Below are 20,198 nucleotides of genomic sequence, written 5' to 3'. Positions count from 1 at the left end.
TAAAAGATTTTACGAGTTAAGGAGAGTGAGACAGAACACAAGCAGGGGAAGAAGGGGCAGAGGGAGAGAGAAGCAGGCTCCCCGCTGAGCAGGGAGCCAGATGAGGGACTCAATCCCAGGATCCTGGGATCAATACCTAGGTGGAAGTGAGATGCTTAACCTACTGAGCCACCCAGGTGCCCCTATCTGTAGGTGTTCCTATATTGGATGCACAAATATTTAGAGGTTATATCCTGCTGTTGAACTGACCCCCCTTATTGTCATGTAATACCCTTCACTGTCTCAATAATAGCTTTTTAAAATGAAAACTAATGCAGAATTCAGTCACAACCTATCAATCTTTAATTCATCTTTATGATCTACATACATGGTTAACAATATGTAGTAATGACACATCATCTTCTGTTCTGTTTTTCAGTTAATATTCAAAGTTACTTCCTAGTTGAACCCAATCATCATTGTTGCTGTGTGAAAAATAAGACCTGGCCCACATAATGGAGTTTCTAGCGACAACTTTGCTTCACACGCAGGTTCTACATACTAGTCCATTAAGAAAAAAACTCAGTTTATTGTCATAAAATTCTGCATTTAGAATTCCCAGATGATGTCACAATCCTACATATGTTTCTTACATTTTCATAATAGGCCATTAGGCAAAAATATAAATTAATGTCTAAACTGTGTGATTAGACATTCTCGATAGATGTTTTTCCTAGTCAGGGATTTCTGATGCAAACTCTAACCTCTCATCTGATTTTAGCAATGGCATATATACAGTGTGAGAAATTGCATGTTGACTAAGGAATTAAGAATCACTGAAGAGTTCCATTCATTCACTATTCTACAGAGTGAGAAACTTCACATGCCTACGATAGTTTTTCTACTAGTAAAGGTTTTTTTTCCATGCATATTACAATGAATAAGCTCCCCCCAGCATCAATTTTTCTGTTATTCTCCCAGAGTGATCTCCCTCTGTAAAGATTTTCCTGTGTAATTTCCCATCCTAGGGAGATTAGATTATCATTCATACTGAATTTTCTTGTGCACCCTACAATCGGAGATCAGCTAATGTCTCTTCCTCCTTGATTACAAATACAGGGTTCCTTCAAATGGAGTTCACTCATGTTGCGTACGGATAAATCTAAAATGAAGGCATTTCCATAATAAATATGGCCATAAATTTCCCCCACTTATGAGTTCTTGGATTTCTTTTAGATTAGAACTGTGGCTGAAGCCTCTCCCATCTTCTTTCACAACATTAAGAGTAAGTTCTCTCGTGTCTTCAAAGGCAAGAGCTCGTAACAAAGGCTTTTCCACAAAGAGGACATTTATATGGGTTCTCTCCAGCATGAGTTCTCTCAAGTTCTTTAAGATTAGAGCTCTCAACAAAAGCTTTTCCACACAGAGGACATTTGTAGGGGTTCTCTCCAGTATGAGTTCTCTCATGTTCTCTAAGATTAGAGCTTGTAACGAAGGCTTTTCCACATAGAGGACATTTATATGGTTTCTCTCCAGTGTGGGTTCTCTCATGTTTTCTAAGACAAGAGCTTGTAACAAAGCCTTTTCCACATAAAGGACATTTATATGGTTTCTCTCCAGTGTGAGTTCTCTCATGTTCTCTAAGACAAGAGCTTGTAACAAAGGCTTTTCCACACAGATGACATTTATATGGTTTCTCTCCAGTATGAGTTCTTTCATGTTCTCTAAGATTAGAGCTTGTAACAAAGGCTTTTTCACATAGAGGACATTTATATGGTTTCTCTCCAGTGTGAGTTCTCTCATGTTCTCTAAGATTAGAGCTTGTAACAAAGGCTTTTCCACATAGAAGACATTTATATGGTTTCTCTCCAGTGTGGGTTCTCTCATGTTTTTTAAGACAAGAGCTTGTAATAAAGGCTTTTCCACATAGATGACATTTATATGGTTTCTCTCCAGTGTGAGTTCTCTCATGTTGTCTAAAACAAGAGCTTTGAACAAAGGCTTTTCCACATAGGTGACATTTATACGGTTTCTCTCCAGTGTGAGTTCTCTCGTGTTCTCTAAGATTAGAGCTTGTAACAAAGGCTTTTCCACATAGAAGACATTTATATGGTTTCTCTCCAGTGTGAGTTCTCTCATGTTGTTTAAGGTAAGAACTCTGAACAAAGGCTTTCCCACAGAGATGACATTCATAAGGCTTCTGTCCAGAATGAATATGCTTATGTCTAGTTAAAGATGAAAAATACCTGAAGTGACTCCCACACTGATTACAGACAAACGGATTCTCTCCTGTGTGAGTTATTTTATGGGAACGAAGGTGAGAGTTTCGACTGAAGTTTTTTCCACATTCATCACATTTATAGGGTTTCTCTCCCGTGTGAATTCTCTGGTGTATGCAAAGCTTCCTTCTATTATGGAAGCACTTCTCACACTGATTACATTTATAAGGTTTTGCTTCCATGTACGTTTTCTGGTGTCTATAAAGGTCGCTTCTATGATTGAAATGTTTTCCACATTCATTCCATTTATAGGGTCTCTGTCCAGTGTGAGTTAAGACATGTTGAGTCAATGGGTACGTTTGAGTGAAAACTTCACCATACCCAATATGTTCAAAGGGGTCTTCTCCTGAGTGATATTTTTGCTGTTGGGAAAGAGATGAGACTGTTATAGGACTTCTCAGAAACACTCATCCATTCAGTTCTCTATATATGAATTCTAGGCTGACCGTTCAGTGACAATAACCAATTAAAACCTTCCCAGGTTCCTTACATGCACATGGGATATTTACCTCCTGCATGCACAAACATTTTTACCATTGTATATTATATGGATGCGTGTTTCTGTGATTTGTCCTGTGTAACCTTCCAACGCAACCTGCACAAATGCAGGCTAAACAATGTCGTGTGTGAGACTCGTGCTGCATGAGTCACCTTGGGACACTGGTTAGTGGACATTAGCTGCCTCCAGGTCAGAACTAGCCCTTCTGGTCTGGACGCCGAGAGCTGTCAGTCTTGCCTTGCATCCCCTCCTGCTCCAGGCTGGGCTGGCCCCCCGGAATGGAATCCGGAAGAGGAGGCAAACACACATAGCCCAAGCTCCTTGAAAATGTAAAGACGTGATAACACAGAAACGCAGCTCACACCAAACTGCACATAGGCGAACAAATGTTTAACTTCAGACCCTGTCATGTGCCCTCTAAATATAGCCCTTATGGGGATGGTCCGTGGGAAATCTCGCCTGAGGAGAGGACACTCTGCCCAGGCCTCTCCATCGGGACTCCAGCCTGGCTGTCATGATGGGGCTTTCCCAGCTGATGAGGCTGGATGTTCCAAGTACCCGAGCTGATGTAACTTTGCCTTGTTCTCCTTTACTGCTTACTACTGCCCTCATCTATGCGTGGATCTCCCTTTTCTTCTTTCTGTTTCTATTAGATTTTTACGATATCAATGGAGTGTTTTTTCCCCTTTGAAACGGAGAGTACGAGACTGCTGTGAATCTTTTATGTAAAATGTAACTGGTGTAGTATGCAGGATTCATGACATGCCTTTTCTGTTTCGAAGAGGAACCCCCCGCCCTGATGTTGATACTCCTGAGTAGGGAGATCCGCAGTTTTGCTCACTGGCAAAAGGACGGTCGAAGCAGGTCAGTCTGAGTGAACAATGGGAAGGTAAATTAAAGTCAGCTGAGCCGCTACTGCTCATAGACGCCTTACAGACTGTAACTGGGATTGATGATATGTCATTCCTAGCTCGCTGGGGATGGTGTTCGTTAACAGTGTACAGACAAATGATCACATTGTGGTAAGTGCCAGAAGGAAAAACTAAAATTAGAAAAGGAAGTAGCAGATTTATAATCTAGAATGGCTATGCTTCAATATCAGACTTACCAAGTCAACACCTATCAGCATGTGGCAGAAAAAGCAGCCATATGAGTGGCCAGGTAGAAATAAAAGAGAGGAAAGATGGACCCTAAGAAAGTGTGCGTAACTATGGCTTCTGCTGGGTGTGAAAGGGGCCCTGACCCCTGGGATGGCAACATCTGGGATGACGATGAGAGGGGTACAGACCCAGCCTCTCAGAAGGAGCCATCTAGAGCAGCAGGGGAATCACCCGGCAAGAGTGAGAAGAGATATTCTGAGGACTCTGAGAAAGGAATTCCTCATGAAGAGATGTTACAAATACAAGATACTGTGTTATATAAGGTTTAAAAAAAGGTGGATTCTGAATACACTGCTATCGTCTGTGGCAGTTTCAAAGACATTTTACCTTATGACGGATGGAAATAAGGGAAGCAACTCTGTATGCAGAAAAGCAGGAGATACGTAAAAAAGATAAGGAATGGGAATGTATTTTTGCTGAAGGTATAAAGGTAATTTTGTCCTGGATGAGACACGTTGTTTGGAGAGTAATGGCTTGGGACAAAATGTGAATGCAAAGTAAAGCTATAGAAGATTTGTGAAGATCTTTGGAATTTTAAGTATGGTAAGGACAAACTTGAGGGAATGGATTTTAAAAGTACATGGTATAAGATTAAAATTCTGCTTTTTCTCTGTTCAAAAGACCAAGTTTCTCAAATTATTGGTTTGCTCTTGCTAATAAGAAGATGTAAACAGTTGCTCAGAAAAACTAGTTTCTATGTGTTGTCTTTATCAGGTCTTTAAGGATCTGTAACCCTATTTAGGCATGTGCTTTAAAACTTTCTAGGGTTTTAACAAACATCCCAAGATTTCAATTGCAAACCGAAGTCTTTTTCACCAACTAGGCCTTTTTATTCAGCGTGTTAAATTACTTGGAAGGCACTGTCAAACAAATGATGTTAAGCCTTATGTTACGTTGTTTGGGTAAATGCTATAATTATTCTAGAGATTGTATGCAGTTCCTAACGTTTTAATAAAGGTCAAATAAGCCCAGGCTATCTCAGTTGCAATTTGTTATCAAAAGGATGACTTAAATTAATGGTTAATTTAGTGTCGCAAAGTTTTCATCAATAATTGTTAAGATAGCTTTCAAAGTCTTTGGTAACCTGGAACTTTCAAGTTTTGCTTGGATGATAAACTGGGATTGAATTCGCTGGATGTCTATTCAAACAGGATAAAGTACTAAAGCATTGATTACTGAAACAGGCTTGTACTTCTGACTTCTTATTGTAGAGAAACTAAGGATATTTGAGTCTTCTGATAAAAATGCTTTCTGTTTAATTGACTCATAAAGTTGTCATCCCAAGAATTCTGGTGTGACAGTTCACAACTGGTTACTAGTTTTTACTGAAGACGCCTACAGGAAGACATTTGTCAATGGGCCCCAAATACTAAAATTACTGTTTTCCATGTACATGCCCACAGTGTGCTTACCTCCACAGAGCAGACCTTCAACAGAGTAGCTAACTCACTAGTCCAATCATGGCAAACACAGCTGAGCCTGTGACTGACATGAAACTGTGGCAACAAGCACACGAGAAAAGCAGACACTTGGGAAGGCAGGCTACTCACAGGTGGGCCCAGGAACTGTGGGATACCCATCACTTAGGATGCAATAAAAGAAACCATATTAAAATGTCCAACTTGTCAGATTTGGCAAAAGCAAGAAATTCCACAACAGTACAAAGGGCAGATACAGCAGCGAAGACTCCCTGCCCAAATTTGGCAAACAGATTATGTGGGGCTATTACCCTGCTTCCAAGGCTGTCGATATATTTGTGTGGCAGTGGACACTTACTCTGGGTGTTTAATAGTTGGCCCATTTGCCCATGCCACGCAAAAGAAAACTATCAAAATCTTAGAGACTATTCTATTATGATGTGCCTACTTAGATCCAGAACGATAATGGCTCCCACTTGGAGGTAACTTAAAAAGAGCTTTTGCCTCCTCCTATAACATTGAATGGATTTATCATATTCCCTATTACCCCCAGGCGGCTGAACTGATGACACAGATAAACACACTGTTTAAACAACAATTAAAAAAATTAGGGGATGGCTCTTTATCAAAATGGAAGTTATACTTAATGGAGGCTTTAAAAATCCTAAACAACAGACCTATTGGTCAAAATGCAACTCCATTTGGGCAGATGAAGTCCCCTAATTTACAAATAAGCCATATGACAAAACCTTCTAGCCAATATTAATATGCTAGAATATTAGTTCAGGTGCTAAATTACCTTAGAGCCACCTGACAACATCCCCACTTCTGCTGAAGTAACTGCTTAAGGAGGGGATGCTACAATCCTCATGTATGCTGATCACAAAACATCGTATCGTGTTTGGATTCTATGCTGTCCCATTGCCTGCACTCAAGCCGAGGCTCTCTCCACCAAAGCAGGACAACCGCTGATCCTGCCCCGTGGGGCCCACCACTCTTTACATGTAGGACCCACATGCTGGCGTCATGATGGACATGAGATTTATTCCCAAAAACATGTCGGGCGTCTTCTTGACCTCACTGACCAAACTCGTCAAGAAAACTAATTTCACTATAGGACTAATAGCTGTCACCTCTCCGATGATGGTAAATATATGTGTAAAACTGAGAAAGCAAACTCCCAATGATGTCAGTTTTAAACGACAATCTATGCTTGTGCCTGTGCTTATTTTCCATTACCAACTGTTAATTAATCCAATCAATATTTCCCCTAGTTTATTGGACTGGTTACCCTGTTGGGGAGGGTTTCTAAAGGATACTGTACTCATAATTACATTCACTGTACTATTTATACATTGTTAGACTTTGTGGATGTATCAAAAGTGCCTTGCAGGTATATATGGTGTCCTATTATGCATGACAACTCAAGGACCGAATGCATTGTATGGATGGGGGTTTCTATGATTTGTCCTGCATAACCTTCTACCCCCACCTGCACAAACGCAGGCTAAACAATGTCGTGTGTGAGACTCGCGCTGCATGAGTCACCTTGGGACACTGGTTAGTGGACATTAGCTGCCTCCAGATCAGAACTAGCCCTTCTGGTCTGGACGCCGAGAGCTGTCAGTCTTGCCTTGCATCCCCTCCTGCTCCAGGCTGGGCTGGCCCCCCGGAATGGAATCCGGAAGAGGAGGCAAACACACATAGCCCAAGCTCCTTGAAAATGTAAAGACGTGATAACACAGAAATGCAGCTCACACCAAACTGCACATAGGCGAACAAATGTTTAACTTCAGACCCCGTCATGTGCCCTCTAAATATAGCCCTTATGGGGATGGTCCGTGGGAAATCTCGCCTGAGGAGAGGACACTCTGCCCAGGCCTCTCCATCGGGACTCCAGCCTGGCTGTCATGATGGGGCTTTCCCAGCTGATGAGGCTGGATGTTCCAAGTACCCGAGCTGATGTAACTTTGCCTTGTTCTCCTTTACTGCTTACTACTGCCCTCATCTATGTGCAGATCTCCCTTTTCTTCTTTCTGTTTCTATTAGATTTTTACAATATCAATGGAGGTTTTTTCCCCTTTGAAATAGAGAGCTCGGCTGCCGTGATTCTTTTGTTATAGAAAACCCTGGTAGCATCTTTATTGGAGGGCTGAGTGTTTCTGACGACATAATTATGTTGTGTGCAAATAAACCACGGTTATACAATTATCCTTTTATCAGAGCCGTTAAAGTTTAAATCCAGGCTAATTTCTTCCCCAAATTAAATTTTCAACCACATTCTGTGACAATATGTGGTTCTCCTGCATTATTAACTTATCAGACTCCCAGGCCTGCAATACAGACAGGAAAGGTTTGTCCTCATGAAACTTACTATTATGTTGTAGTTAGACGGGTCCTCCTTGAAGATATCTTGCATAGATATTGTTTCTTCCTTCTTATGGCTGTTTTCCAAGCCTGAAATAATTGAAGATAATAAGAAATAAACCTAACAAATATCTTGAGTAGAGTAGAATTAAAGTGTTGAAAAATACACAAGACCCATGTGTGTTCTAAACACTGACTGCTGCCATGACCAAATAATGTGAAACTGAGGATTATACTGTTGAATAGACATACACTTTAGAATACTATCAATCAGAATACCATCAACGAGAAAAAAACTCAAAAAAGAAAAATGCTGGGCTGTTGAAGAAAATATGAGTGGAAATCATTAAAAAAGAGAGAGAGAGAGCAGAAATCATGACAAAGACCACGATGTGAAATCTTACCTCCTATGGGGACAAGAGCATTGCTTCTCTGAGGTCAAATGGAAGTACAGACACACGAAGAGAAACTGATGTGTGACAAGTAATGACCCAGTCTGAGGAACGTGGGCTCACTGGCCACTCAGTCCTCTGAGGCTATCACTTACTCAAGGAAACATGCGCTAACATCAATAAATCCTGCTCACTCACTCGACTTCTCGCACTGAGCGCGTACGTCCACAGCTCACCTGGATTCCAGCCTTGGGCAAATCCTCTGTCTTCCCTCCACAGCTCGCCTCCTTGCTCCCACTGGGAAATCACATCTGACTGGAAGAACTGACAGCCTAGATCAATGGGAGAACGGTACGTGATTTTACAGATCTGCGCTCAGAACCTTGCGTGATATTCTACTCTGCAGGCTAGAGAGGAAGAACAGTGTGAGCGCTGCACAACAGCCCAGAGAATAACGCCTTCCACACTGGAAATATCAATAAAGTTCTCAGCCTGACGCTGCACCCACATCAGTCCAGACCCCTCGTTGCTGATGCTCCTGCCCGAGCTGAACGAGTGCAGAAGGCTGTGTGTGCATCCAGAATGAATGAGATAAATGTCCTCACAGGGCGGTTAGCACTATTTCCAAAGGGAGACAATAAACATACGCTCCACTAGAATATTCTGTGGAGTTTATGTGGAAAGTGATACAAGGTGTTCAATTTTCTACTGTGCTCAAACTTCACCATAGTGCCCAGAGCAGAAAACATTTAAGATATTTACTTATTCATCCAGAAAATATTCATTGTATTCCCAGCATTGTCCTGGGTCTTAGAGAAAGTACAGTAGAAAGATACACAACTGTAGGGAAGACGACTAAATTCAGATTATTATGAGACACACTTGATGAAAATAAAGTTACAAATATCATCTAGTCAGAGCAGAAGGGCTACAAAAGAACATGAGTTAGGGTAGAGAGCTGTTAGACTACATGGAAGCTGGACACCCTACACGGTTCATAAATAAAAAGATGAATGAAAGAATGGACAAATGGACACACGAACAGACGGTAGCAGACTCACCCACGGAGACCAGATGAGTGATGTTCTCCAGCATCACATCAATGTACAGCTTCCTCTGGGACCTGTCCATCAGGGTCCACTCCTCCTGGGTTAAGTCTATGGCTACATCTTTGAAGGTCACAGATTCCTAAAATATCAGATATTGGGTTTCAATAGGCCCATGCTTAATAATCCGTAGGAGAGAACTGTCAACAGGATACTGAGGGCAAAGGGGGGAAGCTGTGTGGCTAGGAAGTTCAAACTCCACTTGCGGCTCAAATCAAATGTTCTCCCATGCTGATCTGTCTGTGCCTTTCAGACACATTCAAAAAGAAATACGCACACATTAAGCATACAATTACTTCATTATCAAGGAAATGTCAATGTGAAATAACCTGGCAATTTCCAATAAACTGGTAATTTTGACTTCCTGGTTGGCAATTATAACCTAGATTAAACAGCAATGACGGGCACCTGGCTGGCTCAGCTGGAGAGCATGTGACTCTTGATCTTGGGGTCATGCGTTCGAGTCCCAGGTTCATAGAGATTACTAGAAAAACAAATTTATACACAGTGGTGCTGAGATTTCCACTGAGCTAATGTGCAAATGCTTTTTTTACAGCCAACACAGAACACACACGTGATGGGTCCACTCTTATGAACAGGCAGAGGCTCGTGAAGCAATGCCCAGCACTCGTCGTACAAAACTCACTTGTTCTTTAGAAGATATCAGGGCAGACAGTATGGTGAGGGGCTCCTGAGACTGCTCTTCTGAAGGCTGGCCCCAGAGGGATCCCTCTTGCAGCGAGCTCTCCATTCTCAACAGCAATTATCCTTGGATCGGTTCTCTGTATATTAATCCTGTTTTTCTGTTCAAAGGCAACAGAATCCTCTCAGTTAGTTCTGGCCTCTCTTGGTCCTTCAAAAATTGCTTCAGGATTGTAAATTTTACGCTAATTTCTACACACATTCTGCCAAATGCACAATTAATTCTTTAAAAATACTCCCTGGCACTGTTTTCAGATTTCCTATTTTAACAAAGTTTAATCACAAAAAGGGAAAATGGGTGAAAGGGAGAAGGGCAGTAGAGGATTTTAGTCATTTTTGGAAGCTTCCAAACTTCAAGCATGTTAACAAAACCTTTTGTTTAAAATTGAGAGGAAAAGATGATTTCTTATTTCTTCTCTTACACAGAAGTTTCTTGTGTTCTCGGGAAAACCACACAGCTGGAACACCTGTCTCCTCATGGGCTGACTGTAAACTCCTGCTCGCCTCTGTCACCCCTCCCACATCACTAGGACTAACGAGTACACCACTTCCCAACTAAGACCATACGATGCATGAGAAAGGAAAACTCTCCCAGTTTCTTTTCTGCAAGGACATCCTTAACAGAGAATGAGATATACTAGTGTAAATGTTGGAAAGGAGATTATTTCCTGATCAGTCTCTGACCAAACACAAGTATCCCTGAGTCCTGAGAACAGTTAAGTAGTGCCAGCTCCCTGAACACTGCCTGGATGCACTGACAAGACTCAGGCCAACAGCAGCCTTCCCATCCCCTGGCAACAGAGCTTTCACTCAGGGAAAGATCCCATCTCTACTCACCCGCAGTTGCATTCTCAAGAATTCAGCCACCCCCTCGCCTCCTCTGGATCTCCACTCACAGAGAGTACAAGCAATATGCAGGAAAAGCTGAGCAAGGAGAGAGAAGCCAAGAGACTCCAGTCTTTTTTTTTTTTTTTTAAGATTTTATTTATTTGACAGAGAGAGAGAGACAGCCAGTGAGAGAGGGAACACAAGCAGGGGGAGTAGAAGAGGGAGAAGCAGGCGCCTAGTGGAGGAGCCTGATGTGGGGCTCGATCCCAGAACGCCAGGATCACGCCCTGAGCCGAAGGCAGACGCTTAACGACTGCACCACCCAGGTGCCCCAAGAGACTCCAGTCTTATCCCCCATTCCCGGAGACCCTGATCGTGAATTCCTAATACCCCTGCATGCAACCCCCCAGCTCCCTCTACAAGAACATGCCATGGGCCCTCAGAGAAGTGGGGGGCTCTCACATCTGCCTGGAGCAGAAGTGAGAAGGCTTTGGCTACCATTGCTAGTAAACGAACTATGAATATTCTTTTCTACTTTCAGACAAGGGAATGAAAATCATGGAGTTTATATAAGTTAACCAGCAAGTTGTGTATGTGGGTTTTTTTTTAAAGTTTTTATTTATTTTAGAGAGAGAGAGAGAGAGACAGCAGAACAGGAGGGACAGAGGAAGAGGGAGAAAGAATCTCAAGCAGACCCAATGCTGAGCATGGAGCCCGACGTGGAGTTCGATCCCAGAACTCTGAGATCACGACCCAAGCTAAAACCAAGTCGGGGCTTAACCAACTGTGCCACCCAGGCACCCCTCAGACAAGGAAATGAAAATCACTGAGTTTATAAGTTAACCAGCAAGTTTTTCATAGGGTTATTTAATTCCTTCCCTGAACTCCAAACCTAAAGGCCCTAACAGAAAATGTAGAATGCAGGCATCTTACAAGGAAATTTATTTGTTCAATCTAACATTTTAGTTAAGTTGTAACTGGAATACAGTCCTACATTAATCATCAGCACAAACAACACCACAGCATTTCATAAATCTTGTACTTAAAAATACTGGTAAACTTTATGGGACACCTGGGTAGCTCAGTCGGTTAAGCGTCTGCCTTTGGCTCACATCATAATCCCAGGGTCCTGGAATTGAGCCCCAAATCCGGCTCCTGCTCAGCAGGAAGTCTGCTTCTCCCTTTGCCTCTCCCCGCACTTGTGCTTTCTTTCTCTCTCACAAATAAATAAATATCTTTTAAAAAATAAATTAATCTGGGGCGCCTGGGTGGCACAGCAGTTAAGCGTCTGCCTTCGGCTCAGAGCGTGATCCTGGCGTTATGGGATCGAGCCCCACATCAGGCTCCTCTGCTATGAGCCTGCTTCTTCCTCTCCCACTCCCCCTGCTTGTGTTCCCTCTCTCGCTGGCTGTCTCTATCTCTGTTGAATAAATAAAAATAAAAATCTTTTTAAAAAAAATAAAAAAAAATAAAAAAATAAATTAGTCAAGTATTGGCAAACTGTAAATTCTTACCAAAATTTTGTTAGTACTTAAATGTATTTCATGGAACAATGATATTATATCACAAACAAAAGTAGATTTAACTCACCTCCTTATACCTAGAGTCCAGAAAATAAGGAAGACAAAATAAAGTTTAATAAATACGACTCTCTGCTTGGAAAATTAAATACATTCACTTAATCCTTATGAAGACTCTGCTGATTTTGGTATATTTACTGCTATGGACTGAATGCCCATGTCCCCTCCACCCCCACACAAATCCACTTGTCAAAGCCCTACTTCCCAACATGGTGGTATCTGGAGGTGGTTTAGATGAGGTCATGAGAGTAGGTCCCCCATGAAGGAACCGGTGACATTATTAGAGGAACAGACCATAGCTCTCTCTGCCATGCTGGGACTCAGTGAGTGCCAGGCTTCTGCAAGCCCAGAACTGGTCCGTCACCAAATACCGAATCTTCTGACACCTTGGTCTGGGGAGTTTCCAGGCTCCAGAACTGTGAAAAATAAATGTGTGTTGCCTAAGCCACCAAGTCTGTGGTACGTTGTTACAGCCGCCCGGAATGAGTAAAACATGTACTTCTTGAACAAATGGCATGAACATCATTTCGGGAAACTTTAATAATGTGACAAAATTACATGGCTAAAGAATGATACAGCTAGCACTTTAATTGTGGTCTGTTTCCCAAACTCAGATTTCTAAACACGGTCCTCTTCAGGGGTACAAAGCACCCCTAGGTCTTAGCAGGAACACCCCTGTCAGATCAAGAACCAGAGACCTGTCCAGCAATCCCTGCCGTCCCTCCGTTCAGCTGCTCCCTCCGTTCAGCTGCTGCTCGGGATCACTCCTCCCGCCTGGGGGCCACCTTCAGGCTACCAGCCCCTAATTCCATCATCTTTACCGCCCACTTCAATCCCCATGGACTGCTTTCCAAATGCATCCACAACAACAAAAGGCAGTTTTGTTCCAACTGCATATGCAAGGCCTGTCCCAATGCCTGCTTACATGGCTTGTGCTCAAAACCATCTGAGATCAAAAATCCCATTTTGTTCGTTCTGCCTTATCTCCCTGATAGATCCATTTCTTCCACCCGTTTAATGACCAACACCCTGTAACAGACAACAGTCCTATTTCTCAAAATCCAAACATTCAAATAAATAGCCTTTTTTCCCCCCACACCAGCAACTAATTCTCTGACAGCAAGTGGGTGTGCCAGGCTTCAGTTCAATCCTGACACTCTCTTCCTGGAGTCCACATCAGATCTCTACTTCAGATGCCAGCCACACAGGTGGTGCCAAGCAACTCACACTCCCGGCCGGGCACACTGCAGGTCCAGGGGTTCCCACAACCCCCTCAAATGAGGCTTGGTAATTTTCTAGAATGACTCCTAGAACTTAGGAAAAACTTTACTTAGGCTTACTGGCCTGTTATAAAGGACAGAAATGAACAGTCAGATGAAGAGGTATGGGGTGAGGTCCAGGAGGGTCCCCAGGGCGTCATCCCTGTCCCCATGGAGGTGGGGTGCATTACCCTTCAGCAGGTGGAAGCTTTCACCAACCTGGAAAGTCTCCAAAACCGGTTGTTCAAGAGGTTATAGAACTCAATCTCCAGCAAGCTCTCCCCTCCCTAGAGGCTGCTGGGGTGGGGCTGATATCATTCACAAGCACAAATTTATTCATAACGCTCTACAGCTTTAATTTCTTCCATGCTTTCTCACTGGCTTTGAAGGAGGACCTTTAGACCTGCCATAATCTTCAGGCCCTGAAATCCTCCTGCCTGCGGCCCCAGGTCATCCACCCAGCTCCCCCGACTGTGGTCTGCTCCCAGCTCCTGGGGCACAAAAGGTTTTGCTTGTCTCAGCAATTTTACACAAGTTCTATTACCATGAAAAAAAACAAGTCTCTAAAATTATTCATACCTCCGTGAGTATTCCTAAGACTTTGCTCAAATGAATTTTTTTCAAGATTTTATTTAATCATTTGAGAGACAGCACAAGCAGAGGGAGGGGCAGAAGGAGAAGCAGACTTTCTTGCTGAGCAAGGAGCCAGATGCAGGACATGACCTGAGCTGAAGGAGAAGCTTAACTGACTGAGCCACACAGGCGCCCCTGCTCGAAAAATTTTTTAAGAAATTAACTAAAATATCTGTATTTTACACAAAAGTACACAGGTTTTTTTTTTTAATTTCTTCAAATTATCTCTCCTAAATTAGCCTTTAAACAACACACAGAGTCTGACAATTTATCCTTCTTATTCTCTAGTATAACTACTCTGTCTGGCACAAGCCTTGTTCAGAGTCCCCTACCACATACGTCCCTCTCTGATGAAAAGAGATCACTGCCGCAAGAACACTGCAGTGTGACTAGCCTGGCAAGACACAGAAGAGAAGCCTGGAGACTGAGCACTTGATTACCTTCAATGCAAGCTATAAAAAGAATACTCCCCTTCGAGAGTTAGTATAGATTCACTTTTATATTTGATATAAATACACTGAAAAGAAAAAAAGACAAACCATTCTTTCTGGAAACAAATGCCTGTGCCTAAAATGAAAATATACTGCCTGATATTTTTCTTCAGAAGTAATTTTTTTTTTATATATTAAGATAGGTCCTAAGACTTATCAACTTCTTCATATTATCAAAAAATAGCTGAAACACATCCTATTTATAGGAAAATCCACACTAAAAGTATAATTTATTCTCGGAAACTATATTTTGAAGCATGTCGACTATTACAGTCACTAGGATTTCAACAAAATCTGACTTGAAGAGATCTGTGTTGGATGGTCTCTCTCTTCCCAGGGGCTAATGGAAGACAAAGGTCTGCGCAAAGATTTCATTTGCCTGCCTGGAGAAGTACAGGAGAGGGTGTTGAGGGCAATGTCCTGGGCCTAGAAGGATACACAACGTCTCCCCGTCCAGGTCCTAACTACAGGTACACTTCGTTTTAGTGCACTTTGCAGACAGTTTTTTACAAAGGTGTGTGGAGACGCAATGTTGACTGGCACCATTTTTTCCAACAGCATTTGCCCACTTTGCTATCTCTGTGTCATATTTTGGTAATTCTCACACTGTTTCAAATATTTTCATTAGTATATCTGTTATGGTGCTCTTTGATGATACTATTTCAATTGTTTTGGGGTGCCATGTGCCCATATCAGATGGCTAACTTAATCAATGTTGTGTATGTTCTGACTGCTCCACTAAGCTGTCCCTCCATTTCTCTCCCTCCCCTTGGATCACTATTGTTGAGACCCAACAATATTAATATTAGGGAATTAATAACCTTACACTGGCCTCTTAAATGTTCAAGTGAAGAGTCCCACGTCTCTCACTTTAAATCAAAAGTTAAAAATGATTAAATGTAGTGGGGAAGGTACATCAAAAGTAAGACAGGCCAAAAGCTAGGCCTCCTGTGCCCAACAGTTAGCTGTGCTGTGAATACAAAGGAGAAGTTTTTGAAGGCAATTAAAAGCACTACTCAGTGAACACATGAATAAGAAAGTGGAGTGAGACAAGCTCATTGCTGATATGGAGAAAATCTGAGTGGTCTGGAACACATTTCCCTAAGTCAGAGGGAGGTGGGAAAGCTGCGGAAGAGAAGTCTGAAGCCAGAGGAGGTTGGTTGGTGGGCATTAAGGAAAGCAGCCGTCTCCATCACATGAAGGGACAAGGTGAAGCAGCAGGTGCTGATGGAGAAGCTGCAGCAAGTCATCCAGAAGATCGGGCTCAGAGAATCCAGGAAGGTGGCTACACTCAACAACAGATCGTCAGTGTAGACCAAGCAGCCTTCTGTCGGGAGAAGATGTGATCTAGGACTTTCCCAGCCGGACAGACGTCAATGCCTGGCTTTGAAGCTGCAAAGGACAGGCTGGCTCTCCTGTGAGGGACTAATGCAGCTGGTGACTCTAAGTGGAAGCCAGCGCCCACGTACCATTCTGAAAATCTAGGGCCCTTCAGAATCATGCTGAGTCTGCTCTGCCTGTGCCCTGTACATGGAACAACACAGCCCGGATGATGGTACATCTGTCTACAACATGGTTTACTGAATATTGTAAACCACCACTGAGGACCTACTGCTCAGAAAAAAGATTCCTTTCAAAATATGACTGCTCATGCACAATGCACCTAGTCACCCAAGGCTCTGATGGAGACGGACATTGAGATTAATGTAGTTTTCATACCTGCTAACACAGCATCCGTTCTACAAAATGGCAGGGGAAACAGGGACACAGACATATGGGTTCAAGACCCAGAACTTTGATAAATTATAGGGGAATAAAAGCTTACAAGGATCTCTATAGGAAAAAAATGCAAAAACAGATAGAAGAGTTTCCCCCCCTTTAAACTGTAGGCTGAGAGAACCTGGGTGGCTCACTCAGTAAGCATCTGCCTTCAGCTGATTTTGGGGTCCTGGGATGGAAACCTCCCCCCCCGCCCCACATTGGGCTCCCCACTCAGTGGGGAGTCTGCTTCTCCTTCTCCCTGACCCTACTCCCCACCTGTGCTTCTCTGTCTCAAATAAATAAAATCTTTAAAAAATAAAATAAAAAAAATAAATTGTAGGCACAGTTGTAAATATGAAAGAGTTGAATAAATATTTGTTGTTAGGGAAGAAAAGGTGTTATAAAAACATGTGTTCAGAGGGTGTGGTGCTGAAAAAACAACATTTGTGTAGACTGAAAGTGCTGCTGGTAGTCATTCATGAAGAAGCCTGGGGAGACCAGTGCAGAGAGGGAAAGAGCATGTGCAAATGTCCTGAGGTGAAGCAAGCCTGACAGGACCATGAATTAGCAAGTGGTTTGTGCACTGGAACAGTACAAGTCACAGTTACACCCTTCTGGTGACAGTTAACCGAGGTTTTAATATTACATTTCATTTCTGTTTTGTTCAGTGCTCATCTCTGGCAAACAAATATTAAAATCAGTCTGTATATTTTTTTGGCAAACAAAAGACCATATGGAAGCTTCTTTGTGAAAGGAAAATGGATAGAAACATTAAGATACAATTGCTGAGGGGTGCCTGGATGGTTCCATCAGTTAAGCATCTGCGTTAGGCTCAGGTCATGATCCCAGGGTCCTGGGATTGAATCCCACATCTGGCTGCCTGCTCAGCAGGGAGTCTGTTTCTCCCTCTCCCTCTGCCTCCAGCTCTGCCTACTTGTGCTCTATCAAATAAATAAATAAAATCTTAAAAACAAAAAGATACAACTGCTGAGACAGAGCTCCTTATATTCACCCCTACTCAGTTATATCTGAGAGGCAGAGAGCTGAGAAGGGAGATGCTAATCTTAAAGTAAAAAGATTAAAGATATTTGAATTGGGTCTGAGATAGGTGGCTTCCTACTGCTGGTTCTTTCTGTCCTTTAAGTTCGTGGTCCAGGAAAACTGGTGTTTATCAGATATAACAGTGTTCATTTCAGAAAACAATTAAGAAAATATCAAATCCCTATGCTCTCCCCTGTTGACACCCATGAAAAAGCCCATGCAAAGTCAAAATTCACATGATTATGTGAAATAATTTATACCCTCAATGAAAAGTGGTCTAAGAATAATTTCCATTATAACAAGCACTGCTGGGGCACCTGGGTGGCTCAGTCATTAAGCATCTGCCTTCGGCTCAGGGCGTGATCCCGGTGCCCTGGGATCGAACCCCACATCAGGCTCCTCTTCTGGGAGCCTGCTTCTTCCTCTCCCACTCCCCCTGCTTGTGTTCCCTCTCTCGCTAGCTGTCTCTCTCTCTGTCAAATAAATACATAAAATCTTAAAAAAAAAAAAAAAAAAAAAAAAAACAAGCACTGCTTATGTAGGGATGAATTCTCTCCTGAAAGAGGGGTGTAAGGAAACAGAGACTCAGAGACATGGTGTACAGTTTGGTTTACTCAGATACCCACCTTATGGGCTCAGTTTGTCATAGAGAGATATGCATCCCATACAGACTCAAGAGGACTCACTCTATTTGATGTGGAGACTCCCAAGTACATATTATATATAAACCTAAATGTTGAGGATTTGATGGAGAAGGTGGCCTGGAGGCTGGATGGGTTACACAGAATTCTACCACCTGAGTCCTATGTAAGCTAGAGGGGGAAGGAAGAAAAAGTAAATGGAGAGTCTAAATGTCAAGACTACTTGACCACCAATGGTGTAAAGTCCTGGCTCCTTAGTCAGAGGCCACTTCCCAGCAGGTCTGAGAGGAGTAAGCTAGCTCAGGGGAATGGAGAATGGGAACTGGAGACCTGGAGAAGCACCGGGCCCCCCTTCTTTATAAGAACTCCAGAATGGTTACTGTTCTATTGCCTAACAAAAATATCTTCCAAATTCTCAATTGATTTGAGTTCAAATATTAATATTAAATCAACTTAAAAGTTTTGAGAAAGCCATGGGGCGCCTGGGTGGCTCAGTCGTTAAGCGTCTGCCTTCGGCTCAGGGCATGATCCCAGCGGTCTGGGATCGAGCCCCACATCAGGCTCCTCTTCTGGGAGCCTGCTTCTCCCTCTCCCACTACCCTGCTTGTGTTCCCACTCTCGCTGCCTCTGTCAAATAAATAAAATCTTAAAAAAAGAAAAAAAAAAGTTTGAGAAAGCCAGAGGGGTGTCCTCTCTCATAAATAATGTTTGGGAAGTTCTGCAGCATAAACAGTTGCAATCTGGTATTGCCAAATTTCAACCAGCATAAACCTCAGTGTTTCCAAAAGAAACATAAAAAAGAAAATATTAACTTACATTTTCATGTTAAAGTTTATTACGGGTATAAATGAAGCTACTTAAATTTGAAAATCCAATCTGATTATTGTTTTTTTTATGTTTATGGTGTGAAAATTAGTAATGGGAAACCTCTCTAAAATGGAGTCGGGAGATCTGGCAGGGAGAACTCTCAGTCAACTGCAGACCCAGCAGGAAGAGGGACTGGACCTTTCAGGGACTTGACCTTGCACGTGGATACTACTCTACAACTCCAGCCGGAGGAAGAAAAAGCTCTCCTCATCCCCCAGGACCACAGCTCAGCCAATGAGAAGCCACCACACTTCAAACTCCCGTTTCCTCCAATGGACTTTTAGTTCACAGCAACCTTCCCAACTTACCCCTTTTCTCCTTAAAAAAGCATGCCTCTCCTTTGTTCCCCTACTTGCCTACAGTTTTTCTGCAGCTTGTTTGTCCCGGATTGCTATTCTATTCCCAAATATTTACCAGCTGGTAAAATAACTGGCAGTTCTACTTTTAAGGTTAACAATGGGAAACAATAAACATCCGTATCAAATGTCCTCAGATACTGAAAAATTAATCTTTCATTAACTAAAAATAAAACCCACATATTTCCTAAACAGCATCCGTTTTACAAGCCTCATTATCCTAACTGGACACAAAACATCGAGAAACAGAAAACAAAAACAATGATTAAAATATGCCATACTTCTCAAAATAAAACATTTTCAGATAGCTCTGGCAGCAGACGTCGGACAACGTGAACTTGCCATACACGGAGCACTTAACGACCTACACCGATCCTCGAAGGCCAGCCCCGCTTCCCCAAGTCCCGGACACCGAGCCCGAGGCTGCGGCTCTGCCTCCCGCCGAGAACGCTCCACTCTCTCCCGGCTGGCCTCCGCCACCCCCGCTCGCTCCGCGAACCTGCGCCCAGTTCAGCAGCCGCGGCGGCGGCCGGGATCCCGCCGGCCCCGCACCCCCATCCCAGTGCGTCCAGACAACGGGGGCCGGGCACACACCTGTCACCCCAACCGGGAGGCGTCTGCGCACGCAGGGTAAGAGGCCTCGCGACTCTAAGTCTCACCTGGAACTGCCCCAAACAGCTCCCCGGAAGTGGGGAAGCAGCGGCCGGCTCCCTCGGACACCAAGCAGCAGCCAACCGACCCGAGCGGCCAGTCGGCCGGCGCGCGGTAGCGAACGAGGGGCCGACCGGAAAGTCTGCGGCCGCCTCTTCCTACCTCCGTACGTACCCTGCCCAGGCTCC

The 20,198-nt window shown here is 43.2% G+C and overlaps 1 protein-coding gene across 4 annotated transcripts in view; it reads right to left on the bottom strand.

The window, feature by feature from the left end:
• Positions 1-319: 319 nt before the first annotated feature.
• LOC100471064 (zinc finger protein 596-like) overlaps positions 320-20,198 on the bottom strand; it is a 20,968-nt gene continuing 1,089 nt past the window's right edge. The window contains exons 1-7 of one of the 4 annotated variants that reach the window (XM_019810161.2): positions 20,019-20,192; positions 10,740-10,826; positions 9,847-10,003; positions 9,156-9,282; positions 8,331-8,426; positions 7,710-7,792; positions 320-2,620 (exon numbers count right to left, since the gene is read on the bottom strand). In XM_019810161.2, coding sequence (XP_019665720.2) covers positions 1,283-2,620; positions 7,710-7,792; positions 8,331-8,426; positions 9,156-9,282; positions 9,847-9,951 — 1,749 coding nt within the window. In that variant the 5' untranslated portion in view covers positions 9,952-10,003; positions 10,740-10,826; positions 20,019-20,192 and the 3' untranslated portion in view covers positions 320-1,282. Of the gene's footprint in view, positions 2,621-7,709; positions 7,793-8,330; positions 8,427-9,155; positions 9,283-9,846; positions 10,004-10,739; positions 10,827-20,018; positions 20,193-20,198 lie in introns of those variants that run through there. The other 3 variants (XM_019810162.2, XM_019810159.2, XM_019810160.2) reach the window with 3 other exon arrangements.

Source organism: Ailuropoda melanoleuca, chromosome 18 (assembly GCF_002007445.2).
Source record: "Ailuropoda melanoleuca isolate Jingjing chromosome 18, ASM200744v2, whole genome shotgun sequence".
NCBI lineage: Eukaryota > Metazoa > Chordata > Mammalia > Carnivora > Ursidae > Ailuropoda > Ailuropoda melanoleuca.
The sequence above is the reverse complement of the archived record's forward strand: the minus strand, read 5'-3'. Positions and strand labels throughout refer to the sequence as shown.